The sequence below is a fragment of the Trichoderma harzianum genome (genome assembly GCF_003025095.1).
Source record: "Trichoderma harzianum CBS 226.95 unplaced genomic scaffold M431scaffold_9, whole genome shotgun sequence".
NCBI lineage: Eukaryota > Fungi > Ascomycota > Sordariomycetes > Hypocreales > Hypocreaceae > Trichoderma > Trichoderma harzianum.
In genome coordinates, this window is record NW_020209257.1 from 814,080 (window position 1) to 840,084 (window position 26,005).

At 50.5% G+C, this 26,005-nt stretch overlaps 9 protein-coding genes across 9 annotated transcripts; 5 read left to right on the plus strand and 4 right to left on the minus strand.

The window, feature by feature from the left end:
- Positions 1-1,641: 1,641 nt before the first annotated feature.
- M431DRAFT_147291 (glycosyltransferase family 3 protein) lies at positions 1,642-4,741 on the minus strand. Its single transcript, XM_024912748.1, has 5 exons — positions 4,319-4,741; positions 4,111-4,208; positions 3,769-4,044; positions 2,100-3,667; positions 1,642-2,032 (listed from the first exon to the last, which is right to left on the minus strand). The coding sequence occupies exons 1-5, from the start codon at positions 4,395-4,397 to the stop codon at positions 1,927-1,929; spliced, it is 2,127 nt and encodes a 708-aa protein (XP_024772450.1). The 5' UTR covers positions 4,398-4,741; the 3' UTR covers positions 1,642-1,926.
- A 1,635-nt stretch (positions 4,742-6,376) lies between these two features.
- Positions 6,377-7,876, plus strand: M431DRAFT_483889 (hypothetical protein; the record flags this gene model as incomplete). The annotated part of the gene is made up of 2 exons (XM_024916159.1): positions 6,377-6,473; positions 6,549-7,876. The coding sequence occupies 2 exons, from the start codon at positions 6,377-6,379 to the stop codon at positions 7,874-7,876; spliced, it is 1,425 nt and encodes a 474-aa protein (XP_024772451.1).
- An 83-nt stretch (positions 7,877-7,959) lies between these two features.
- On the minus strand, positions 7,960-9,978 carry M431DRAFT_89705 (hypothetical protein; the record flags this gene model as incomplete). The annotated part of the gene is made up of 2 exons (XM_024924051.1): positions 7,960-8,807; positions 8,871-9,978. 2 exons carry the CDS (start codon positions 9,976-9,978, stop codon positions 7,960-7,962), a joined length of 1,956 nt encoding a protein of 651 aa, XP_024772452.1.
- A 563-nt stretch (positions 9,979-10,541) lies between these two features.
- On the plus strand, positions 10,542-11,105 carry M431DRAFT_90054 (hypothetical protein; the record flags this gene model as incomplete). Its single annotated transcript, XM_024924104.1, has 6 exons — positions 10,542-10,566; positions 10,641-10,697; positions 10,757-10,795; positions 10,852-10,879; positions 10,942-11,005; positions 11,064-11,105. The coding sequence occupies 6 exons, from the start codon at positions 10,542-10,544 to the stop codon at positions 11,103-11,105; spliced, it is 255 nt and encodes an 84-aa protein (XP_024772453.1).
- A 320-nt stretch (positions 11,106-11,425) lies between these two features.
- Positions 11,426-12,018, minus strand: M431DRAFT_7281 (hypothetical protein; the record flags this gene model as incomplete). Its single annotated transcript, XM_024922073.1, has 4 exons — positions 11,426-11,619; positions 11,675-11,785; positions 11,840-11,898; positions 11,975-12,018. 4 exons carry the CDS (start codon positions 12,016-12,018, stop codon positions 11,426-11,428), a joined length of 408 nt encoding a protein of 135 aa, XP_024772454.1.
- A 1,092-nt stretch (positions 12,019-13,110) lies between these two features.
- M431DRAFT_510061 (hypothetical protein) lies at positions 13,111-14,299 on the plus strand. The gene has a single exon (XM_024919403.1). It carries the CDS (start codon positions 13,125-13,127, stop codon positions 14,175-14,177), a length of 1,053 nt encoding a protein of 350 aa, XP_024772455.1. The 5' UTR covers positions 13,111-13,124; the 3' UTR covers positions 14,178-14,299.
- A 387-nt stretch (positions 14,300-14,686) lies between these two features.
- M431DRAFT_89866 (hypothetical protein) lies at positions 14,687-17,443 on the plus strand (the record flags this gene model as incomplete). Its single annotated transcript, XM_024924071.1, has 2 exons — positions 14,687-16,592; positions 16,656-17,443. The coding sequence occupies 2 exons, from the start codon at positions 14,687-14,689 to the stop codon at positions 17,441-17,443; spliced, it is 2,694 nt and encodes an 897-aa protein (XP_024772456.1).
- A 2,194-nt stretch (positions 17,444-19,637) lies between these two features.
- M431DRAFT_7284 (hypothetical protein) lies at positions 19,638-21,866 on the plus strand (the record flags this gene model as incomplete). The annotated part of the gene is made up of 5 exons (XM_024922075.1): positions 19,638-19,948; positions 20,029-20,177; positions 20,247-20,334; positions 20,394-20,881; positions 20,935-21,866. 5 exons carry the CDS (start codon positions 19,638-19,640, stop codon positions 21,864-21,866), a joined length of 1,968 nt encoding a protein of 655 aa, XP_024772457.1.
- Positions 21,867-22,209: 343 nt separating this feature from the next.
- On the minus strand, positions 22,210-25,750 carry M431DRAFT_7285 (hypothetical protein; the record flags this gene model as incomplete). The annotated part of the gene is made up of 3 exons (XM_024922076.1): positions 22,210-23,162; positions 23,215-25,597; positions 25,676-25,750. 3 exons carry the CDS (start codon positions 25,748-25,750, stop codon positions 22,210-22,212), a joined length of 3,411 nt encoding a protein of 1,136 aa, XP_024772458.1.
- Positions 25,751-26,005: the final 255 nt, after the last annotated feature.

Sequence of the window (26,005 nt, forward strand, 5' to 3'; positions counted from 1 at the left end):
CATCAAACCCGCATGCGAAACAAGCACAAGAAAAAAACTCTACGGAGTACTGAACCAACAGAACAAAGAAAAGAAAAAAACACGGTGCACTGTGAGATACATGACATGGGGGCCCCTCCCCTGAGAACTACGCCCATGGATCGCTCAGGTCGAACGTAAAAAAAAAAAAAAGAAAGCAGACGAGAGACACATAAAGCTACAGTGGAAGCGACCTACCGAAATTAGCTTGTGCCCCACACGAGCTTTTTTTGCTTGCTGTCGGTCAGGGGTTTGTTTTTAAATTCTTCGCGAGGACATTTGGACTCATAATATTTGATCAATGTGTATTTCGTTGAAGAGTGCGCGAACAATGCGATCGTCTGGGGTGTAATTTCCACCGAGATTGAGACGTGCCATTCGCAATATCCAAACATGATTAAATAATACCAGCAAAATCACACAGTCAATCTCTAATATCTCATATAATCACAGCATCTTCTTCTCCCCTCACGTGTCAAAAATACGGTGTATGCACAGAAGCCTCACAGAAGCCTCACCGCATCTCAGCCTCTCTCTCTTTTCCCACTTTCCACTCGTATCTGCCACGAACCCCCATGTCCACCCCCCCCTGTTCCCTGCTAAAAACTTGGTTTAGCATGTCCACTCTTCTTCACAAGTCTTCAACCCTCTCTCCATCGCTTGCCGTCCCCTGGCGCGCCATCTCGCCTTAGCACCAACCCGCTCTGCTAACCCCGATTTCTGCTTGGCCAGTTCACCTAACTCTGCTCTGCTTTACCGCAAAATAGAGACGCGGAACAGCTCTGTCTCTTACCCAGTTCACGCTAATGGCCACCGAATCTTGCATCACCGCCTTTTATTCTCACCCTAAAAAAAGAGAAAAATCTTCTTTGCTGCCCCCATGCTCCATCCCCAGCCCCCAGGGGGAACATGCCGTGGACAAACGAACTCCATTTTCGCTTCCTCTCGCTTCGTAGCGGGCATCCCATAGCCCATCTCCATTCAATTAGACAACCCCCCTTGCTCCGTAGAATATTCGTAAACACACGCAACTGAACGCATGATTCTCATTCGACCGTTCATTCAATCATGCCTCGTATGACGGCGCCATGCCTGTGCTCGTCACACTCATCATCACAATCGATTGCATCTCCTGTCAATTCAAATCGACCCTCTCCCCAGGTACTCGGAGATGATGTCGTAACCTTGCCCTGAACTCGGTTAGAGAAGCCCATCAATAAACTGTATGCCCTGAACTGTATTGTGACTATATCCTGAGAGACAGTCCAATCTCCTTCACAACTAGCTAGTGCATACGCACGACACGCTCATGTAATTGGAGATCCACCGCAAACTTCAGCCTCAACGCTATTGCCGCGCTAAACAGATCGCCATCTCATCTCTAAACCCCATCGCGTCATGTCTGCACTGTCAAAGTAGGGCACGTGTCGTTCATGCCGTGGAGTCTCTTCTGACTCTTCATATAAACTTCATGGAGCACAGCGTTTCAACGGAGCACGTGGGCAAGCACAATACAGACAAGCAAAAGAAATATAGTACCAAGATAGTATGTATTCATCATTCAACATACAACATACGTACAGGTATTTTTTGTCCACCTTTGATCAAATCCGCAATTGACTCGAAGCCGACATCCATCCACTCTCGCCGACGAGTCCCTCGGTCGAAACGCCATCTTTTCCGGTTTTTTTTCTTCTGCTTCACTCTTACCCAATCTGTTTGCTTCCATTGGACCTCGGCCAAAATGCTGGAAGAAACAAAAAAACACATATCAAAGATTTGACACACAAAGATTCACTGTCAAAACTGTCCTCAATCCGATACAATGCTGGCTTGGCTTTGGACGCATGTTGCTCATGGAATAAACGCCTAACTTTGCTCTTTTTTTCCCTTTCTCTTTTTTCCCCATTAGTCAGTACCGTTGAGCGTGGCCTGGGTCTCCGGGCTGATATCATTGGGTTGCTTCGTTCGCAGAGTCAACGAGAAGGGATACTCTTCGGGGTCCTCCTCCTCACTAGGTTCAGCATGTTAGCAAAAAGCCGAAACAACTGTAAATCATGCAACTGCTGCGAAATACTTACGGCAGCTTCCAGGCAACGTAATCCTCCGTGCTCAGGCCTTCTCGTCCCTCCTGCAGGCTGGCAAAGTCTCCAGGGGTCATCATGCCAGTCCGATCGCGAGGCGAGCCGGGAACGGAGAATGGCCTGGAGATCTTCTGCTCCGGCCCGCGGATGAAATCTTCTATCTCCTCTTCCTCTTCATCACCGTTAAACGAGTTGGGGTATGCTCGTCGGAGAGCGAGCTGGCGCGCCTTGATGTACTCCATGCCCATGCGCTTCCAGTCAAGCAGGTCGCTAAGACGCTCAGTACGGTTCCTCTGGTTGATACGTTGACGCCGGCTCTTGCCGCAGTAGTCAAACATGAAGCTGGACAGTTGGTTCACTGAATCTTCGACTCCCTTCATTCTCCGATCCACAATGTAGATACCGTAGTCGCTAGAGTTCTCAATGAGCTCCTCCATGTAGCATCCAAAGCCAGAGAGGTTGGTAGTGATGCTCGGCACGCCCATGACAGTACACTCAGCTGGGGTGTAGCCCCACGGCTCATAGTATGATGGGAAAACACCCATGTGGCAGCCGCGTACAAAGTCGTCATAGTCCAAGGGCAGAACGGGGTTGGCCGAGTTCAAAAATTCTGGGTGGAACACGACCTTGACACGGTCTGACGGGTGGTTGAACAGCTGCACCCGGCGAATCTGGTTCAGGACGGGGTCTTCGCTGTCGTTGAGCATGTTGTGAGTCACAATTGGCGGAAGCCCGTGGCGCTTCATGGCAAAGAGACGCCGGCGCAGGAGAACACGGTCCTGGCCAGAGATGAGTTCCTTCTCATCGGGCATTGGGTCACCCTCGTGCCACTTGAGGGATCGCTCAAAGATACGACGACCAATGGCCTGTTCAATGATGTTTGTGGTATCTTTCAGGGACTTGATGACGGCTTGGCCCTTGAGAGCCTCAACAGTCAGCGATGTGGTCTGAGCAGGCATGATGATGAAGGCGACAACAGTCATCTTGCTGTTGGCCGCCTTGAGTCGTCCGTTGAGCCGCGCAAGAGATTCGATGAACATGTCGACTCCCTTATTTCGGAATTCGTAGCGTCCGGCAGTGAAGAAGTACAGTGTGTTTTCTGGCTCAAAGTCATAGTGACCGTAGAAGTGTCCTCTCACGAAGTCATGAATCTTCTCCTTAGCCTGCTGGTGCAGATTTTGGAACTCGTGAACCGCCGAGAACTTGGTGACGTTAAGACCGTTGGGCAAGACGCCATCAGGCTTTCGCTTCAGCAGATGCTCTGATTCGAAAGCGGTGATGTGAGAGACTGTTGTGAAGACGTCGCATGAATGAGCGGCAGCTCGTTCAATGCAATACCGGTGGTAGATGCCGCGCTTTCCCGCCTCGGCATCGACGTCAAAGAACTGGAGATTGTTGTAGAAATCAACCGAGCCGGCACAGAGGTATCGTCCCAGGAGAGTGGCATGGGTGGTGAAGATGGTCGTAACATCAATGCGCCTCTTCTTGGTAAGGGGCAGAGCAACACCGGCCAGCCATTCGTGGAAGTGGGCAATGACGGCCTTTTCCTTCTCGTGGCATACAAACTAGTACTTGCATGTTAGCGGCAGCCAATCAAACGCTGAGAAGCAACGACAAGGAAAGCTAATGTCAACTTCATGGGACTAGGGCAACGACGGATGCTTACCTCTCCAAGGAACCACGCCACCAGGTAACCAAAGACAACAGCCTCATTGGTCTCCTCGTCATCAGGTGGGGACGGAATGCTGGCAACTGACCAGAGGTCCGACTTCCACTCATTGACAAAGTTGTAAGCCGTCTTGGTATCAATGAGAAGAACCCGAGGGGCTCCCTCAATGAGCCATCGGCCGTAGAGCATGCCAATTCCGCGATCCTTCATGGTCTGCATGGTGGCGGCAAGCTCCTTATTGGTGGGCTCCATCTCTTCGACCTCGACTGCGGCCTGTTTCTCGTCAGTTGGTGCCCAATTTTGAGCTATTAATTAATTCTTGCAAGGTAGAGGGCGCACCGATTGGTGGTTGAGGGGACCGATAAGGGTGTATCGATCGCCATATTCAGCCGTAGTCACTGGAGCCTTGGACTTGAGGACCGAGTAAATACCACCGACTGTGAGGCAATAAATGAGTTAGCTCTTGATCTGGGCCGACATTGGGTTGGGCAGGAACGGGCACAGAGGCCATGGTGACATAATCGCCAGAGGGTAGGATGCGACTTGCCTCGATGAGCTACTTCCGTAGCAATCTCAAAGAGCAGGTGGTTCTTGATATCGCGAACGGGGTTTCCGTTGGAGGCCATTTTGTCGTCCTGGACTGTGAAAATGTCGCGAGAGGTTGTTGTTTGACCCTTTTGGAAGAGCTCCGGCGAAAAGGCCTGTGCCACGGGCCGACAATCCAGATGACGTAGGGGATTAGGGCTGCGCAAGGGCTGCACAAGCTAGAAAGACTGAATTTTGTAAGCTTTTGGACGTTTAAAAAGCAGCAGGAGGTGAGAAGACGAACTGAAAATGCTTGTAGCTATCAAGGGAGGCGAAGAAAAAAAAACTTTTGGTTAGTTAGGCCGAATTTCGGTGCGAGATATTGTGGTGTGATGACTTACCTAGTGCTAGTAAAGCTCTTGATTGAGGTGGCGTTGGAGCTTAGATGGGTCGCTGTTATTGCAAATGGTGAGTGAGCGCTGGCAGCGAGGTAAACAATGGCTGGGCCCGTGAAGCTGGGCAACGGGCTCGTTAGGGTCCAAGGACTGAGGAAGCTGAATCTGAGGCCGTGGGATGAGAAGAAAAGGCAGAAACAAGTCAGGCCGAGAGGGGGAGAAGAAACTTGATGAGGGACTTGGACTGAAGCTTTGGAGGGGTGCTACATAGAAAGTGGGGACCTCTCGAGGCGGTGGGTCTGGGGTTGGGGATAGCGCAATGCTAGCCCAGCCGGCCAAACCACTAACAGAAGTGACTGCGCAGGTGTGTTCATGTATGCGATTTGCGTCTGCAGTTTTGACGCATGCGCATCATCGGGAGAAGACGTCTGGAATCAGGCCGCAAGCTTACATAAGGACTGTATTGTGCTGCATGGCATTAATTGCACGGGATTATTTATGCTGCTGTTCATCTTTATTCATTTACTCCTCTTCTCCAACTATTTTTACCTTAAATCTTTTTGGTTCCTCGTCCAAAACTCGCCGCTGCCTTCCCCAGGCTTGCATGGTTCCCCGGGCCGCTACGCAGCGCCTCTCAGCATCAATCGCCCACAAGCCAGAGCCGCTGACGTCCCCCCTTCTCAATTGGCACAAGCAAACACCTCAATGTCCCTGCATAACAAACCATTCGTCTCTCCAATCCAGCGGGTCGCCGCAAGCCAACCGCGGGTGGTGAGGTGCCAAACTGGCCTCGTGCACTACCTTAGCAGTGTGGGGATGACGCCATGGATTGCGGGGGAGCTGATCGAGGTTATGTGATGAGAGATGCGGATTGGCTGGTGTTTTGCATCTGGACGGACATTTGCCATGGATATCTTGGACTCTGCCACGAGTTATTCCACGTTGCTGGTCCCCAATGGGACAGGAGCCATGCCCGAGTTGCATATCCTCCGCATCCCATTGCAGCTTGGGTGGTATTCAACACTCAATTGCAAGGCGGTGACGCCAAACGGCATTACAATGACAAAGACTCGCATCATTGTGTACGCCCAGACATTGTCTGCCCCTTGGACTTGTCCTCGAAACACCAGACATGACGTATGGTGCTTATCAACGACGCTCTGTTGGTGTTAGTTGGGTATGCAAGGGATGCAAGGATGGCTATTCTATCTCTTGTGGGGATCTCTTTATCAAGATTGTTTCCCAGGGAACAAGGATAGGTAATCCAAAGCGGCTAACACAACCATACGGTCCACAGATTCTCCTCAGCTACTTTCTGACTATGTACTAGGCGGATGTATGTCTCTGCTCCATGTGTTGTGGCATCTTAGAGCATCAATTAGGCGGTCTAGATGCAGGTTAGTGTGCATTAGGTCGCTCTTTCAGCCTCGCGGTGTCTTGGCTCTAATTGGCTACTGATTTCAACAGTGAACCCCGCAGTGGATCCACTACTCACAAGGCTGCGCTTCATTTTCCAAAATTTTTTGAGAATTCTCTAGCCTACATGTGCACCAGCCGTTACCAGCAACTCGCACCAGAGTGACGATTCGACGTTCACAGTTTCCTATCATCTAAAATAACAAGGGCATCCAAATCACTCATTCATCGATCTTTTGAGCACACATATTAATTCTTCTTTTACCACAATGGACGCCTCATCTGCCCAGGTGAAGGTCGTCTTCACCACCAACGAGGAAGACCTCATCCTCCCAGAGTCCAAGAGACAACTGCTCGTACCCGCAGGTCAGTTTCCTTATTAGAATTTTACCCCATTTGTTATACAAAGATAGGAAGATGGGTCTTATTAACATACCCTAGATATCAAGCGCTATGGCCTCTCTCGCATCTTAAACTCCGAGTCGATGCTGGATACTTCATCGCCAGTCCCTCTCGATTTCCTCGCCAACGGCACATTTCTGAAAACGAGCATTGAAGAATACCTCAAGTCAAATGGCTTGTCTCAGGAAACAACATTGACCCTGCAATACGTTCGCAGTCTTCTCCCCCCAGTTTACGAAGCCAGCTTTGAGCATGACGACTGGGTCAGCGGTGTCGACGTCCTGTCGTCAACTTCGCCCGCTGGTTTGCTGGCTGGGGATGCTGCTGTGAATGAGCGGGTTGCTAGTGCCTCCTACGATGGGCTTGTGAGGATCTGGAACCCCTCAGGAACTGCAATTGCCGTCTCTGCTGGTGGTAAAGGCGAAGGACACACTCAGCGCATCAATGCTGTGCGATGGTTGTCACCGACCCAGCTGGCGTCGGCCGGCTTGGATCGAAAAGTCGTTGTCTGGGATTACAAGGAAGCGGATGATGGCTTCTCCGGAGCTCTCAAGCCCAACATGGAACTCTGGGGCCACGGAAAGAACATTAACAGCATTGATGTCAACGGCTCCACCCGGCGCATCCTGACTGCCTCCTCAGATGGTCGCGTTGGCTTGTGGTCCGCCTCTAAACGAACGGCGCCCCAGGCCGACCCCGAATCCCTTCCCTCAGCTCACATCACCAAGCGAGCCAAGCTGTCCAACGCCGGCTCTACCGCCCAGCGCGGACCCCTGGCAATGATCCCCTTGCACGAGGAGGCAGTCACCGCCGCCATCTTCCATCCCAAGGACTCGACCGTCGCCTACTCTGCGTCCTTGGACCACACAGTCAAGACGATTGATCTCACAACACAGCGGGAGGTGTCTCGCCTAACCACCATGCACCCCATTCTCTGTGCGACGGCACTGCCTGGTGCGTCGCTGATAGCCGCTGGGTCTTCGGCACGACACATCACCCTGCTGGACCCCAGAGAGTCTGCTGCCGCAACCGCCGCCATGACCCTCCGAGGTCACGTCAACATGGTTGTTTCGGTGGCTGCCTCCCCGGAGAACGACTACTCGCTGGTTTCCGGCTCGCACGACAGCACGTGCCGTGTGTGGGATCTGCGTAGCGTCCGGCTCGCATCGTCCGAAGAGGGCGGCGGCAGCGTCAGCGAGCCAGTCTACACTATTGGAAGAGAGTGGCTGAAGGGCAAGAAGCTACCGCCTGCCGGAGACGGCGCCAAGGTGCTGAGCGTGGCATGGGACAAGACGTGGGGAATTGTTAGTGGAGGAGAGGATAAAAAGGTTCAGGTCAATCGGGGTAACGGGCTGTTGGCTTCATAGATGCTATTTTCATTTAGAATCTGTCTTGAAATTGAATATACCAAGGATACAGTAATTAATTACACGCTATGTCTATCGTTTGCTTATTTCTGCTCGTCTGGCTTCACTTCCGTTTGCTTCGTTTCCTCGTTATTGTGGTCCAGCTTGACTGCCTTTGAACACTCCTCGCAAAACGACTTGTACTTATACATGTACGGCTTTTCGAGGTCTATATGGCACACCACTTCCTTGTGCAACCTGCCCAACGGATAAGGAAACTTCTCCGTCTGTATCGCATCCACGATATACGCCGCAACAGTGCTGGTCAGCAGCGGCGGGTCTCGCAAGAGCGCCGCGATATCGGCAGGGCAAAGGTCCTCATTCCGGTACCAGATGTAGTACGCCCTGATGCGGACCGGGGTGGTGACGGGCCAGGTTGAGTTGGCGGCAGTGTACGCATCGTTGTACGCCTTCATCTCTGCTTCGGCTGCAATGACCCGCGCGTCTCTAGTGTCGGGGGCTTTTGGCGGGCGTTGTCTTTTCGCTTTGGGGGCCTTTGTGGCCGAATCACCCGATGCTGCAGCTTCCGAGGCTGGAAGTTTCGGTTTAAAGGTTTTTGGTAGTTGCCTTTTAGGTTTGGAGTCTTCAGGGTTTGGATCTTCTAGTTTAGGATCTTGAGGCTTAGAGTCTTCTAATTTAGGATCTTTAGGCTTGTAGTTTTTGCGTTTATATGTGGAAGCCGTTGTATCTGCAGAAGTGGCTGTTGTCGGGTCCACGGCAGCAGCATCATCCTCTGTTTTCTCAACAGCTGGAGGAGCTGGAGGATCAGGAAGTGGAATAGGTAGCCGCAGTTCCGCATGATGCGGTCTAGGAGGGCAGGGCACGAGGGCTTTTCGTTTCTCCTCAAGCACGTAGTAGAGCTGAAGGCCGGCATAAGCATCCGACGCAGCATCTGCAACTGATTAGCCATGTGAACTCAAGCATAGGCCAAGTGGCACATTGGGGTTTGTCTTACAGTTGATTTGTTGCGAGCTGAGCCGTCTCATCCAATTCCCGGTTCGGACTAGATCTCCCTTGAACAAAGGAAGCAGTAACTGGTCTTCAACTTGGGTAGCCAGTGATACCAGTCCTTTGTGGACGAGGTTAGGCGTCTCTGGCAGATACTTGACGACCCTGTAAAGATGGCTCAACTCAAAGACACCGCGAACAGTGACGCCGAGGTGGGTTTTGAGGCGCGTGCAATCCGGTATGATGTTGACGCCGACTTTGCTCACGTTGGGATTCTCCATCATCTTGCGAAACGACGGCCCTAGAAAGTCCTCCTTCTCTGTGAACACTGCGACATGGATCAAGGCAATGCGGCTAGGGCTCGCAATCTGGATGAGGGAGACGTTTTGCCGTGGCCCATCCGTCTTCCTTGCCCATTTCATCCACTCCAGATCAAGACCGATGACATCTTCGTTGAGGAAATACTCGCTACAGACCCGCTCCGTGGTAGCCTTACTTTCACAATAATGGACTTTAACATTATCGACCTTTCCATTCTCGCCAGTTCGATGGTACATGGTATATGACCAGTGAGCCTCGGGAGTGCCAGGGATGGCAGCGCGGGCAGCAAGAAACTCTTTCTTGGAGATGCTGAACTCTAGTGAAGTCGACGGTGGCTCGACGACAATCTTCTTCTTGTCTGCGCTAGGAGCCGCGGCGTTCTCTTTTGCGCTCGCGTCCTTTGAGCTCGCATCTTTTGAGTTGGTTGCGACATTTGGATCTGGGAGAGCGATAGGTGGTCGTTGAGCGTCTGTTGAGCGTGGCGGGAGAGCAATGGGCGCTCGCCGAGGACTCCTTGAGCGTGGAAATGATGGCAATGGATCTGGGGTAACATCCGTCGTGTATAGGCCGACTTCGGCCGAAATTACAGGGCCGTCGGTACGGATCTCATCACCGCCTAGGGCAGAAGTATGAATAGACGTAGAAGCAGTTGATTCCTGGCGGACATTTGCAAGCGCTCCAAAGCGCACGCCGAACTGGGAACTCCAGAGTTGGCTCGTATGGTGGTAGCTCATAGCTCTGACCAAGGAACCTCTGCAGGAACCGAGCACTTGCGCAGACAGACACGAATGCATGCCTGGGAGTGGAGGAGGGCGCGTTAAGTATACCTCAGTAGAAATACAGCTATACCTCATGTATGAGTGCCTGCACCGTTAGGTAGCTGCACTGCGACCTCCGCAGTTTGAACGGCACATGAGCAGGGCCTCCGTTCAGCAGCTCCAAATGCTCCGAACAGGCCATTCGGATCGCACCACGGGCTCCAGGGAGGGATTGACGCAGCCGGGGAGCTGAGTCTGTGAATCGTGGTGATTGGCCGCCGAGGCAGCCATCATGTCTCAGCGCGCTTAGTTGCAGTTTGAAGGACAAGGGACAAACGGCGTTCAAGGCCGAGATGCCCTTAGTCAGCCTCGCGACAATGTGGGGGCCAGGCATTTTGCGTTGTCGTGCTCTGTTTTAGCGCTGCCCAGCCCACCAGACCTGCTGGGAACGACTTCAACTGAGAGAGAGCGCAGGCTGGATCCGTCTTGTACCCCGGTGATCGAAATCGAAACTTGTGCGAATCTTCTTTTCATACCTCTGCTGTCGGAGATTACTCTTGCTGCGTCGTAAACGCAACGGGCAAAACCCCCTTGCCAAGATGGCGTCACAGCTGCTACCCCTCGGTGAGTTCATCTGCTTCGGGCCCCATGTCCATTTCCCCTGAGCTCTGGGTTAACCTGCTGACACTCCGCTTCAGAACTCATTGACAAGTGTGTCGGATCAAGGATATGGGTCGTCATGAAGGGAGATAAAGGTGAGAACACCAGGCCCTGTCTTCTCGAGCCTGTGCTGCAGAATTAACACTTTGGGCAGAGTTCAGCGGCACGCTCCTAGGCTTTGACGACTATGTCAGTAAGTAGACACCCCTTCTCAACAGGAGTCTGAAACTTCATCTAACGGTAGTCAAGACATGGTGTTGGAGGATGTGACGGAATTGTGAGTCTTCGCCGATCTCTACTCTGGATCTGGGACTGTATTGACCATGTTTTCACATGCAGCGACTACTCTGGAAACCACACAAAGCTTCCTAAAATCCTGCTCAACGGCAACAATATCTGCATGGTATAGCTCGCAACCCTCGGCCTAATGATCAATCATATATGCTGACACTTTCCCCTAGCTGATTCCCGGAGGAGAAGGCCCAGTTGGTGCCGCGGCTTGAGGGACCCAAGTCTCAATGGCATGTCCAAGTACATGCCGACTCATCGCAACCAATACCACGCCCTGACGGCTTATTACGCGCGTGTCACGCATTTCACGACAGAGTTGCTACTCAGTAGGATCTAGCAACAGTGGAATTCTACTGTCCGATTGTTGGAGGATAGCCAGTATCGAGACTGGTCTGCATTATCTTTGAATGCATACTCTCTGTTACAATAACACAAATTTAAATTCATTTTCCCTGGTCCAAATGAAGCCGAAATGCAAAGCCCAATTTCCTGTTCCTGTAACGCCTGACTATGAGACGACTTGATGGTGTTCTCAGTGGCCATTGGTGGCCCCTTGGTCTCCAGTGTTGGTGATACGTCTTAGCTCCCATTCGCGAGTGAACTCTTGATACAACATCTCGAGCTGGTTGATAAGCTTTTCACACACTGACGTAAAAACGTCACGGGGCGAAATGGTTCCGTCTGTCTGTACCCGGATGTAGAGCTCAGGAACATTAGGGTGAGCAACTGTTTATCCTAGTCAGCATGATTCCACCCGACCCCAGCTGAATTGAAAGCCTACTCTTATACCCGGCCATGTAGACATTTGGGTGTGCTTTGAGATGCTCGGCGAGCAGATTACCCAGCGTGTGGTCCTCTTTCTTCAAGATAAAGTCCGAGGTGTTGGACATGCCTGTGAAGAAGCGTTAGCTTCTTTCAAGCCCAAGATGTGATATCAGTCACCAACCAGAATAAACCTTCTCTTCAATCTTCTTTTCGCCCTCGCCGAGCAAAAAGAGCTCGAAACTGATTCAAAGTCAGCATATTGTTAACCAGATGACAAAAAAAAATCGAGATAATTTGGAAGTGGGGGGAACGCAACGGGTTGTCCTGGAGGTTGTCATGCTTCGTGTTGCATCCCGCCATTTTCGCTGGTGCCTGGCAGAAGTGACAGGGTGCTGGTGAGGGTGAAAAGGCGTTCAACAAATTGAACAGGAAAAATGAAAGTGTGAAAAGGCGGAAAGAGTGAGATACCGGCAGCTGCCAAATTGACAGCTGCCAGGAAGGTAACTTTGTAGGTTTGGGCAGATGACAAGTGTAGATTGAGAATGCAGCAAGCGAAAGGCATTCATGCTGAGCGTGCACTTGCACCAGCAGCATGCACACAACATGGTACAAAATGGATCATCCGTGGCTTCAATAACAACCCAGAAGGAGACGATATATGCCGTGCCCTTGGCTTTTAGGCATCTGTGTTCTGCATGATGATTCCCAGCTTCAGGAGAGCCTTGGCCACGGCAAGGGTGACTCTGGAAGTGTAACGAAGCAAAATGGCATCAACGGGAAGTCCAGTAGTAAAAATGATAAACATACCGATCCGGTGCGTTCATCTTGATAGAAGAGTGATGATTGGATGTGAAGGCTCGATGGTGTATCCAGAAACGCGTTGAATGAAATCTCGTGGCAAGCTGCAGAACCAGGGGGGAGAACTGTCAAGCTGGCTGCGGAAAGAGATGGCGATATAAGACGAGAGCAGATTTATGGCAAGTCGTTGGTAACAAATATTCTCTGATAATCCAAAAATTCGGGCAAAAGTAATTCAAAAGGGCTCTGTCGACATCGGTTCCAAAAAGTGGTATGAATAACGGATAGATTGAGAGTGATACTAAAGGATGAGCGGCGAGTATGAGAGCAGATCGGCTAAAGGCCGGCTATGGCTCAGTCCACCAGAAGCGCTAAGAAAAAGCAGCTGGAGCATAATACAGCGAATCTTTAAGTGGCAGCAATTATCTCGCCCAGCTCTATTTCCTCTGTATATAAAATCTCAAATAATTGGGAAACAGTTATCATAATATGAGAAATTGATTATTAATACTTTGATTCGAACTTTTATTTACCCTCATGCAGTATGATATTTAAATGCCATTTTAGTGGCACTTAGTACAGTAGACCGTTTTGGCAGAGCTTAAGGTAGCCACAAATTGTCTACGCCTGTATCATGTTGCCGTTTTCCCTTCAGCAAAGACAAGCCAATGTCGCGAATCCCGCCATGGCTCTTCCGCAAGGCCAGCCGTCGCTCAGCCAACATTGCTGCACTGCTCCCGGCATGCAGAGACCTCCAATCGGCCATGAATGAATTTCGATGGCTCAAAGAGCATGTCAACAGCACTGCAAGCGCCAGCAAAGAAAACTTGCTCTATAGGTTATGCAGGAAAAGAGGCCAAGGCTATCCTTTGCAATACATCTTGGGGTCTCAACCCTTTGGGCCACTGGATGTCAAATGTCGTCCTGGCGTCTTGATACCCAGACCCGAGACCGAGGCGTATACATACCACCTGGCTGATTTGATCAAGGCTGGGAACTTAAAGACTGGCGAGCCAGGCCAACGCCTCGGTATTGTCGATTTTTGCACAGGAACGGGATGCATACCTCTACTTCTTTACTCTTTGCTCTATCGGAAGTTTGAGCATCTGGAGGTCGTTGGAGTGGACATTTCTACTCAAGCTGTCAGTTTGTCCAGGGACAACATTGTTCATAATGTGAAGCTTGGCCATCTCCCACAACCCGGGACAAATCGTACTCTCAACATTTTACAACAAGACATTTTTCAGGACGAAGTCATAGAGAAGCTTCAAGGACGCACTTGGGATGTGATGATATCTAATCCACCGTATATCTCCCGGCAAGTGTGGTACCGTGGAGGTGGCCAGATTGGACACTCCGTTCGAAAATACGAGCCGTCTCTGGCTTTGGTTCCAGGGAACGACATTTCAATTCCTGCAAATTGGGAGCACGAAGACGTCTTTTATTCCCGATTGCTCAACATCGCATACAACCTCAAGCCAAAGGTGATATTGTTAGAGGTTGGTGATGAGATGCAGGCACTTCGGGTTATATCGCGACTTTCCCAACACAAGCTCTCTACCAATTCACATGTAGAAGTCTGGCGAGATTGGCCAGATTTAGCATCGAGTCACGATGAAGAATCCCCATTAGAAATCACAATGGATGATGGAAGCAGTCGACTTGTTTCAACCAAGGGCAGCGGCAACATACGATCCATCTTCATCAAACTGGACGTCTGAGTTTCATACCTAGCCCTCTCTCGTTTAACCTCGTTTGATACTGCCGATTATGGCCATTATCTTTCAAATATGGTAATTTCAACATTAAGAGAGGGAGCTAGACCATCACGATGAATATACGCAATTATTCTTGTAACATTAGTATTAGAGATCATATCACTCCATAGAATCTAGAAGAAGTAGATGACGGAGTTTCTCCCAGGCGGAACCCCGATCCTCCGAGCCTACCCTGCATCGCTCCGAACTCCGCACGTGACTCCGTACAATTTTCGGGGTTAATGTGGACCGCCCGCCGGCAGGCTTCAATCTCGTGGTGTCATCTAGAACAAGTCCGCAGTGGCGTTGGAACATTGCATTTTTCTCACAGCGCATGTCGATTTTCTGACAAAGCGAATCCGGAGCCATCAAGCGCAATCCTGCGCAGCGAGTGCGATATACTTGCACTTCTCCCTCGTCATTGACCCAGGACCGGCGGATCCGCCGCAAACCACAACCCGCCGCCCTCCACCATGTCAAGATATCTTCGTCAGTCGAGCCAGCTCGCGCGGCTGGCGAGATTCTCAAACAGCGTGAGCTTACAGAGAACACAGAGACTTATCGCCGGCTCCAGCGCAGTGTCTCTCCGAGCATTGCCGACACCCTACGGCATTCTCCCGCGATACTACTCCTCCAAGCCCCCGCATCCCGATGAGAACAAAAACCCCGGTCCAGAGAAGCCGATCAACCACAATGATGCGGGCGCAAAGCCAGAGTCAGAAGGCGGTTCAGAATCACCAAAGATTCCTCTGCCACCTCTGCCAGAGGGTTGGATTCGCCTGTCCAAAGAGGAGATAACTCAGCTGCAGGCGTTCCAGGAGATGCTTCCCGAAGGCCAAAGACAGACGTTGAAGGACATCCTGGTGGGGCTTCAGCATACTGGTGCACCGGCCGAAATACGCGAGCTATTACACAAGATGCGCCAGGGACCTGGCAACTTGTCGATAATGGACAAGGGACGGCTGATGCGATGCGTCTTCATCATGGCCGAACGAGTGGCAGAATGGGAAATTGAACAGCAGCAGCAAGGAAAGCGAGGCATGTTTGATCAAAACAACCCTGAGATGAGCGACCATAAGGACGGGGAGAGGGGAGCAGACGCCAACCGACCTCACAAGGCGTCCGGCGAATCACACTCAAATCAGCAAGGATCTGACCCCAAGTCACCCAAGCCGGAGAGAAACTCATGGATGGATGCCCTTCAGACTGGTCTTGTTCTTGGTGTTACACTTTGGGCTATCGAATCGTTCAGCAGGCCCTTCTCCGAGAAAGAGATTACCTGGCAGGAGCTGCGCAAGGCCTTTTTGGACAAGGGTCTTGTGCAGAAGCTGGTAGTAGTCAATGGGTCTCAAGTGCGCGTGGAACTGCATCCCGATGCTGTCCAGGGAACGACTGATGGATCTGGAGCTAAACGAACCTACATCTTCTCAATTGGATCCGTTGAGTCGTTTGAGAAGAAGCTGGAGGAAGCCCAGGACCAACTGGGTATTCCGCCATCTGAGAGGATACCTGTCAGCTATGAGGCAGGTGGCAGCACCGTTGGCAACTTGGTGCTGGCCTTTGGACCAACTCTTCTTTTCATCGGCTTGATTTTGTGGACACAGAGATCTATGGGCGGACGAGCAGGGGGGGCTGGAGGCATGTTCAACTTCGGAAAGAGCAAGGCCAAAAAATTCAACGCTGAGAGTGCTGTTAAGGTCAAGTTCAGCGATGTTGCTGGTCTGGAGGAAGCCAAGACTGAGATTATGGAGTTTGTTAGCTTCTTGAAGCAGCCTGAAAAGTTTGAGAAGCTGGGTGCAAAGATTCCTCGAGGTGCCATTCTTGCCGGCCCACCAGGAACAGGAAAGACTCTTCTCGCCAAGGCTACTGCTGGAGAGTCTGGCGTGCCTTTCTTCAGCGTGAGCGGATCTGAATTCGTGGAGATGTTTGTTGGTGTGGGTCCTTCTCGTGTAAGAGACTTGTTCGCTGAGGGCCGAAAGAATGCACCTTGCATCATCTTCATTGACGAAATCGACGCTATCGGTCGTGCTCGACAGGAGAGCGGCCGTGGATTCGGCGGCAACGATGAGCGTGAGGCTACACTCAACCAGATTCTTACGGAAATGGACGGATTCAACACGAGAGAACAGGTCGTCGTCTTGGCCGGTACCAATCGTGCCGATATACTAGACAAGGCACTGATGCGACCTGGCCGCTTCGATAGGCACATCTACATCGACCGACCCACCATGAAGGGACGACAAGAGATCTTCCAGGTTTACCTCAAGAAGATTGTCACCAAGGAAGACCACGAATACCTCATTGGCCGACTTGCCACCTTGACCCCTGGCTTCTCCGGTGCAGACATCTCCAATGTCGTGAATGAAGCAGCTCTGATTGGTAAGCCCCTAAAGCCGTAGCATAATGCCTGTTTTTGAGATTCAGTACTAATGGTAGAAACAGCCGCGAGAGAGAACGCAGACGACGTCAAGATGATCCATTTCGAGCGAGCCATTGAGAGAGTCATCGGAGGCTTGGAACGCAAGTCCCTGGTGCTCAGGCCAGAGGAGAAGAAGACAGTGGCCTACCACGAGGCTGGACATGCCATCTGTGGTTGGTTCTTGAGACATGCGGATCCTCTCCTGAAGGTCTCCATTATCCCCCGTGGTCAGGGTGCCCTGGGTTATGCGCAATACCTTCCCCAGGACGCTTATCTGATGAACACTAATCAACTGATGGACCGAATGGCCATGACCATGGGAGGTCGTGTGTCTGAAGAACTACACTTCACCACAGTAACGACCGGTGCTAGCGATGACTTCAAGAAGGTCTCGCAAATGGCACGCAGCATGGTAACCCAATGGGGCATGTCGGACAAGGTGGGACCTGTCCACTTTGACAACGATCCGAACCGCATGGTGAAGCCATTCGCCGAGGCCACGGCCCAACAAATCGACCAGGAGGTGCACCGGATAGTAGAGGAAGCTTACACTCGGTGCCGAAACCTTTTGGTGGAGAAGAAGACGGAAATCGGCCTGATTGCGGAAGAGCTGCTGAAAAAGGAGGTGCTGTCTCGCGACGACATGGTGCGAATCCTTGGCAAGCGACCGTTTGACGATAACGAGGACTTTGAGAAGTTCTTTGGAGGCAAAGGGGCCAGCTCCCCGCCACCTTTCCCGACCGAGACCGACACACCGAAGGAAGAGCCGCCTGCGCCCGCGCCCGCCTTCCGGAAGCTGTCAGACGAGTGAAAGAGGTGCTGTTGATATTATGTAAGATGACGGACCGTGAGGGGACATGTACAGTTGAATGACCAAAGGGAGAGAAAGTCTAAAGGGAAATAACCAGGGGGGGATTGTTGTACCTCATGAAGCCAAGTATGGGGAACTGCCGGGAACTTCTTGACAAGCCCGGATTGGCTGCTCTATCTTCGCCAACGGAGCGGGAATCAACATCCGCTAACCTATGGCCGACGATGGCAGCCTGTGTTTATTTTTTACGAGTCTCAACTCTACCATGAGCAAGGGGGATGCTAAAATCTCCTCTGCATGTACTTATTTATCATCATATGGGGGAAACTAGCGGGTAAGGAAAAGGGTGGCAGGGGCTTATTGAACATTACTGTGTACTCGTATCTGGATTTAGAACTGTAGACGTATTGGTAGGATCAGGAAATCAAGTAGAAAGAGCGCCATCCGGCTCAAAATGAAGAAGGGAATTTGATGATGATGAAATATCATGTGTAAGCCGTGAGTATGCCATTGAAACACACTTGCAAGTGGAGAGGTAAAAAGTGACGGATAACCTATTGATTTACAAGTTACACCACCTCAAGCCTCTTCCACCACCAAGCAGACGCACGATAAGGCGAGCATCACATTCATTGGCTTGTCGTTCCCATTGTATATTGTCCTGAAGTTTTGCAACGCAAGGGACGACATACATCCCCGGGGGGTGAAGCGAAAATATGATTGGCCGGGAAAGTTCCTCCTACTGGCGACGCTAAAACGGGCGATGGGTAACACAAAGACAGGCGTTATGGAGCCCCAAAGTGGCGATGCTTTGAATGCAGAGCTCCGAATGTAGAATATTTTGCATCTAGGATGAAGGGGGGAAAAGAGATGATTTGTGGGATGATTGGATTTTACCGATCGTTGCCGGGGTTAGGCGAACCTGTGGATTTTTTTTTTGGCAAGGGATTCTGCCAAGAGCCGCAAGTTTAGCATACCCCGTTTTTGTAGTACGAGTGCCTTTACATATACTTTGTCTAATGTTCATAACTCTAGTTACACAGCAGAGTAAAAGTTCCGTGCAGCGAGTAAATGAGCATGTTGTGTGAGGCGTCTTGTTTGCTGGTTGGTGGTAAAAGTTCTTGTCTGTAATTAAAACATCATCCCGATTGTTGCTTGTGAGCTGTTTGGCGCTGACGGTTGATGCTAGTAGTTGAGAAAGTTCCACAGTGAGGCTTGGGGAAGAAATGAAATTGCTATGGGGTAATTGGTAGAGATGACCTGCTACATGAGGTATCAATTCGAATTTTGTTTATGCTTCTTTTGGGTTGGTTGGTATCTTATGGTGAGGGTAAAGTATTATAGTTTGTTGATGCTTGTGATATAGGCTGGCTACTATCACCAAGGTAGTCCTACAATCACTGTATCTGTCTCAAAACTCTAATATCAGATCAGTCAGAGGTTTACAGGAGGTTTTCAGTCCATCTATGTAGATGCAGTTAATAATACTCTATTATTCCGTACTCATCGCCAACACATTTCGTCGTCAATGCCTTTGTTCTCGGTATAAAGTTAAAAAGCCCACTCACTCCCATATGTGGGGGCGAAATGCGGTAACGACACACCACAGTCGTCTAAACCCAGTCGGGCAGTGTTTCATCCAATGTGTGCAGTGAGCGATGTCATAGGCGGTGTTAGTGCTGGTGGCCTCCGATCTCGAATCTGGATCTAGCCTCCCGAAAAAAAAATGGGAAAGAAAATAACCCAAAAAATAAAGAGGCAGGATCCTTTTCTACTTCCTTTTATCAAACAAGCGGGGGAGGGGAGAAGAGGAAATTCATCTTCTAATATCTCCACTGTCTTTCCCTCTGCAGCTAATCCTTCACAGCTAGTTGCAGTGGCGGATCTGTCTTTTTTGCCTTGGCCAGGGGGGTGTTGACATGACTCCCTTGTTGGATCCATCCGCCATAATAAAATCGTTCGTATAACGATTCTTGTCTCTTTGCTTTCCTCGTCACACTTTCTTGAGTGTTTCCGCCGCTTCGATGACTCTGTTATGAGGAGACGCCCATACCCGGCTTGATACAAACCGACTCACTACTCTGCGAAGAAGCCAGTACTTCCAGAGAACCCGGGCTTCTACTCGGCGTATTCAGTGCCGAGAACAAAACTCGACGTCATACGGCGAGGGCAGTCGTCGAGAATCTAGCTCACCATGACAGTTCTAATGGCGAATTCTGTCGATGGAAGACGAGTGGCTGGTGAGGACGAGGGCTATGGAGCGACGCCCATCTTTCGAGCGGCATCAGGCCAAGAGGTGCCCATCACGACGACAGCATCATCGACGAGAGATGACAGGGCATCGATGTCGACATTACAGCGGCCTCACGAAGCCTGGTGGAGCATTCATCCCTTCCGTGGCATGGTCAACGATGTTCGTCGGAGAGCGCCTTACTATGTTAGCGACTGGCTCGACGCGTGGGACTATCGTGTTGTGCCTGCCACCGTCTTCATGTATTTTGCAAAGTATGTGATATCTATTGGTTCTCCTTGTTTACTGACGGAAGTCTATCGAGCAAGCATTTACTAACCCGCGCCATTGACAGTATCCTACCTGCCCTTGCCTTCTCTCTGGACATGTTTCAGAATACCGGATCAAACTATGGTGTCAATGAGGTTCTGCTTGCTTCTGTCCTGGGCTCTGTGGTCTTTTCCATATTTTCTGCTCAGCCGCTCGTCATTGTTGGGGTCACAGGTGAGTGTGCTATATGCTACCTGTATAAGTTGCGTGGTATCTTCTTGGTTCTAACATGGCATTCTATAGGCCCCATCACTGTGTTTAACAGTACAGTCTATGACATCATGAAACCAACTGGTGTCAATTACCTGGGATTTATGGCTTGGATCGGAATGTAAGCTCAATGTCACTCGGAGACTGCATATTGACAAATTATTGACTCGTCCCTTCTAGATGGTCGCTGATTTTGCACTGGATCCTTGCCATTACAAACTCCTGCAACTGGCTTCGCTGGGTCACACGATTCCCCTGCGACATCTTTGGATTCTACGTGGCTTTCATCTATCTTCAAAAGGGCATCCAAACACTAGAGCGTCTTGGCGATGGGAGTGCCTTTTATCTCTCCATTGTCGCGGCGTTACTGCTCTTCATGGTTGCTTATATCTGCGGGGAGCTGGGAGGTAGTAGTCTTTTCAGACATCCAGTTCGGGTTTTCCTAAAGGATTACGGCACTCCGTTGACTCTCGTTTTCTTCACTGGATTTGTTCACATTGGTCGTATGTCTGAGACTCATTTGGCGGTGCTCCCAACCAGCACTGCGTTTGAGCCGACAGCCGATCGAGGATGGGCCGTCAACTTCTGGGATTTGAGCGTTGGAGAGATTTTCACCGCTCTCCCATTTGCCATTCTCTTGACTATTCTGTTCTGGTTCGACCATAATGGTAAGGCTGTTTCTTTCTTTTCAACATGTATTTAGTTACTAACATCGATGCAGTGTCATCTCTTATTGCGCAAGGAAGCGAATTTCCCCTGAGAAAGCCCGCTGGTTTCCACTGGGACTTTTTCCTTCTCGGCATCACCACCGGTGTGGCCGGCATTCTCGGCTTACCCTTCCCCAATGGCCTGATCCCACAAGCCCCTTTTCATACCGAGTCCCTTTGCGTCACCAAAGCCGTCAAGCAGCTCGATGAAAAGGGTGAAGACAAGGGAGCATATACTTTCGAAGCGACTCATGTCGTCGAGCAGCGTGTATCCAATCTGGCTCAGGGACTTCTTACCCTTGGCACCATGACGGGCCCTCTTCTCGTCGTCCTCCATCTGGTCCCCCATGGAGTTTTAGCTGGTCTCTTTTTCATCATGGGCTTTCAGGCCCTTCAAGCAAATGGCATCACAGCCAAGCTACTCTTCTTGGCCCGGGATAAGAATCTGACTCCCGCAAACTCACCTCTCAAACTGGTGAAGCGACGCGCCGCAATCTGGGGCTTTGTTATTGTTGAGCTGGTCGGGTTCGGCGCCACCTTTGCCATTACACAAACCATTGCTGCCGTCGGATTCCCTATCATCATCTTGCTCCTCATCCCCGTACGCGCTCTGGTCCTACCTAGAGTCTTCCACCCAGAAGAACTGGTCGTGCTCGACGAGCCAACAGCTTCCGACTATATCATGGAAGGAATAGGCGGCTCATGGGGCGGTGTCAGTCAACAAGATGAGATTCAAAGCAGTGACGATACACCTGTAGCGAGCGGGTCCTCGTCATCTTCTCAACGAAGCGGTAGTCCTGGTCGTGGCCATAGAGGCGTTCACCATGGCTCTCTGCATAAGAGTCAAGAGGATCTAGCAGAGCTTGGACAGGCTCCTACTGGGCAGAACATGGTAGCTAGGAGGAGGAGTATTGATAAAAGAGTGGAGAGGGAGCATCACGTGTGATGCTGCATAAAATCTCAAAAGTGATTTGCTCGATGATGTAAGACGATGGAGTTTTTGATACCCGGGATGATGGTTTTACTATTGGTTATATGTGGAATTGATGGAGATTTTCGGTATAAGTTGTCTAGACATGAAAAATTGGCAGCTCGGCGAACAAAATATATAATAGACTTGGTTACGAGACCACTTATACAATAATACACGATTGATACCGACTTTTTTCTTTATTAATATGCGGTCGTCATTCGTATCCCAAAATTTCCTCGCAATGCTCTGTACATATATAGTAAAATATACGGAATAACCCTTATCATCTGCCATTTCCAACTCGCTTGACCCTTTTCTACTCCTCGTCATCACTGTCTATGACAAAACCACCGCGCACCCTCGGCCTGCGAGTCACAACAGGCACGTCATCGCCATCTTCCTTGGCATTGTCTTCCACCTGCTGAGATTGCGCAGCATTAGAAGCATCCTCCATATCAACATCCTCATCCTCATCCTCGACACTAATTCTCCTCTTCTTCCTACTCTCGCCATCGCTCTCTTCCATGGGGGTATCATCCCTACTTTCCACCTCCTCATCATTAATCAAGCCTAGGACATCGTCATCCTCACCGCCCTCGTCCTCTTCATCGCTACCAATCCGCACCGCAGCAGCTTTCCGCTTCTTCACCGGCTCAGGATCCACAGCTGACTGCGCTGCCTTTGCAGCACGAGCAGCAATCTCACGTTCGCGCGCGAAAAATGCTTCGTCTTCCTCTTCGTCGAACTCGTCGTCTCCGTCTTTGACGTACACGGCGGATTTGATCTTGCGGGCCTTTTCGCGCTCGCGCTCTCGCCGCTTGCGAGCTTTTTCTTCCAGTTCTTCATCATCTAGTTCCTGTACTTGACTATCTCTTCGTCTTCTCTTTCTTGTCTTCTTGGGTCTTTCTGATTCATCGATTACTTTTCTTGCCGTTGGGCCTCCGGCTTCAAATAGAAACTCATCATCTATGTCATCACCTTCGTCATCATCAAAATCTGCCTTCTTGCGGGGCAGTGTTTTCCTCTTTAGCTGATTTTCAGCCAGCTGTCCATCGTCAAATGTTGGAGGATTGAATTCCGCTTGGTTGATATAATGCAATGTATCTTTGAGGGAGTCGGCAGTGACATCTTCTGGGAGTACCCAGAGGGACTCGGGTGTCTCCTCTGAAGCAGGCCCAAACAGCCGAAAACCGCAGAGATTCAGTAGAAGACGCAGATATGGATTCTTGAATCTGGCGGTGCGTCTCGCGTCGCTATCAGGTCGTACGTCTATGTAGAGGTCAGATATAATCACAGCACAAAACAACCACCAGAGACTTACTGAAGGGGGGAGGTTTGCTCTTCTCTTTGGGTTCGTTGGCATCTGTCGGCTCTTCAAACGGATTTTCTGTTGTTGCCAAGGCCTCCTCAGCAGCAGCCCATGATCGGCGTTCGCTTTCGGCTTCGGCAATAACACTCTTCACCCAACCGATATGATCTCCCTCGTTCTTATCCAGCAGTGCACCAACCACGATGGCGATTTGCCGATCGAGCTCTTCTGTGTATTTGAAAACAAGTTCAGCCCCAGGCTTCGCCTGCTTCTTGGAAGCGGTCTGCTTCTCATATCCGTATTCCAGGAAGAAAGCAGTGCTTTGCAATTTGCTGAAGAGCATTTCGATGATGAGTTCTGGCCTTTGCTCAATCTTCTTGAAGCACTTGCGGAGTATTTGCTTCACGAGCTCTTCCCAGTCTTTGTACATGCTTGACGACTTATCCAAAGGCTCGGGACCTTTGATCATATTGTATAGCAAATGGATTATATCCACACGGAAAAGCATTACGCTCATCTCCTGTTTGAATGCGAGGCGATAGAAGTATCGATGAACACGCTTCAACTGGGTATCATCCATATCGCGATAGAATCGCGTAAATTTGACAAAAGTATCCACCACGCCTTGTGGTGAAAAGCGAGCCGCGAAGCGTTGAAAATCAAATTTGCGTTCTTTGGAGGTACGTTCTGTAGCTTCCTCATCGTTGGCCGAGTCATCGTTTTCTTCAGCCAGAGCACCGTCTTCAGTACCCTGCTGCAGTTGCTGCTCTTTATTCTTCTTCTGCCGTGTTCGTTTGCGAGAGCGAACTTGCATATCCGCATTCTGCTTTGAGTATGCCTCCAGAATACGAAGGAAGTGATGAACCAGCTCCGTGGCAGCATCTAGATAGTAGAAGCCCTGATCCTTGTAGGTCCTGATTATGTTGGCGATGGTATCGTGCGTTGATTCTTCGTAAAACAGACGACTCAAGACGTTTTCTGCAATTTCCTCATCGTCCTCTCGGCCGCTCTCGGACATTTCTTGAACTGTGAGTAGAATCTGGGTGAAGCATCTCATCACAGCAGCCAGCTCATGCCAGTCCTTGTACTCATATGCTTCATGCATAGCCTTGTTGAGAGTGATGAACATTTCTTGGTTTAAAACGCCCGCCACAAGACTGAAGCTGGATACCTCATCATCCGCCTTGTTACTAGATCCTTTCTTCAGCTTTTTTCGTGTTCGTTCGGCTTCAAGGAACCATGCTACGAGGTAGAAAAATTGCCTCCTGTGGTACTGCATGACATGCGAAGCCTCTCGATCAATGGTTTTGCGAACGTGTGAGAATAAGGGGTTGAAGCCCGAGTCAAGGAACTCTTCAACGAATGAGCGAAGCTGTCCGGCTGCTCGCGCGTTAAGCTTCGCAGGCGGGCCCAGGTCCCTCTCATCCTTATTCTCCTTTCTTGTTCTACGAGGAGGTTTGAACACTTTGTTGTTATCCATCTTCAGATTACGTGTTGAGGCGTCGCCAAGGACATCTTGTCCTGAAAGTGAAGACATTTTCCCATCCTCACGCTTGACCCAAATCATCGTTCCGAAGCGGTTGTGTCTAGTTGGGCCGTTGCGGGCGTAGGCCTTGTGCATGGCCGATTCCTTATTCATCAGCGACGCGAGCTCATTGGCCTTTGCTTTGTGTACTTGTTGCTCTGTCATGAAGAGTTTATCTATGTCGACTCGTTTGATGAGATGGAAAATGATCTCCATAACAGAGGTGTCTTCAGTTCTGAAATCTTCACCCATATTTGAAGCCAACGTAAGGAGAAATAAGAATATGTCTTGGTATGAAAAGGCATCGATGGTGGCCGACCGCGAGATTTGTGTCTCGTCACCCTCGTATTGGACATTGGGTGGAGGGGCAATCATGGCCATGTTGCGGAGGAAGAAGAGCACCAGTTTGATGATGCCTTGATCTCGTGCTGCTCTGTCACCAGCTGGGAGCGCCAGCGAGGGCAGAGCGGTCCTGACGGCAGCATGAAGGATTCGAGCTTCATCAAAGTTGATAATGGCCCTCTTGTATTGAACCTGTGCAAGCTCCAACACAGGCATGTGTCGATGGTGATTGACCGTCATCCGTTCCTTATCACGCTCCATAGGCCAAGTCAAAGGAACCATGATCTCAAAGCATGACAGCGCAATTCGAGACTTGTACTTGCTATCGGTAGCGTTTTCGGGCCATGTCGCCAGGATCGGGAGCAGGTCGCCCTCAATCAAGTTCGCCTCGTGGATGCAGCGGGCAACATCCATGCGGTTCGTCTTTTCGTCGTAGAAGCGAATCCATCGTTTGATATCGCGGAGGACCTCCAACGCATCGTCTCCCAAGTGGTATCGGCCATCGTCCTCTGTGCTTGCGCCTCCCAGCTACCATGATTCATCAGTATAAAATTGTCCAGGGAGCGCGAATAATCGTGATCTCTCTTGAGAACCTTGAGAACCTACCGCTGCAACGAGGCTGCTGATGTGTGCCCGAACTTCAGGATGGACAATGTCCGTTGTACCGTCGCCCAGCTCCATCGTGGCCGTCTTCTGCGTGAAGCTCTATGGGTATAAAAGTGAATTAGTCGACAGCATCGAAGACGGCCAAATGCAAGCAGCTGTATGCTTCAATGCTCCAGCTATCAATTGTCAGTTCAGTTCATAAATCTATAGCTGCCCCTCCAGAACGCGTCTAGCTAGACGCGCTTGGGTGTTAGAGCGACCAATTTACGCGGTCGATAAGCGGAAGATTGTCGGCACCGATAACACGGCTTCACTCAACCTCCACCGAGC

What these genes read in the sequence shown, in the direction of transcription:
- M431DRAFT_510061 (XM_024919403.1), top strand. Translation starts at nt 13,125, where the DNA reads ATGTCGCGAATCCCGCCATGGCTCTTCCGCAAGGCCAGCCGTCGCTCA.
- M431DRAFT_147291 (XM_024912748.1), bottom strand. Translation starts at nt 4,397, where the DNA reads ATGGCCTCCAACGGAAACCCCGTTCGCGATATCAAGAACCACCTGCTC. An exon ending in TACGGAAGTAGCTCATCGAG is followed by an intron (nt 4,209 to 4,318) that starts GCAAGTCGCATC and finishes ATTGCCTCACAG; the next exon opens with TCGGTGGTATTTACTCGGTC. An exon ending in TACGTTGCCTGGAAGCTGCC is followed by an intron (nt 2,033 to 2,099) that starts GTAAGTATTTCG and finishes TGCTGAACCTAG; the next exon opens with TGAGGAGGAGGACCCCGAAG.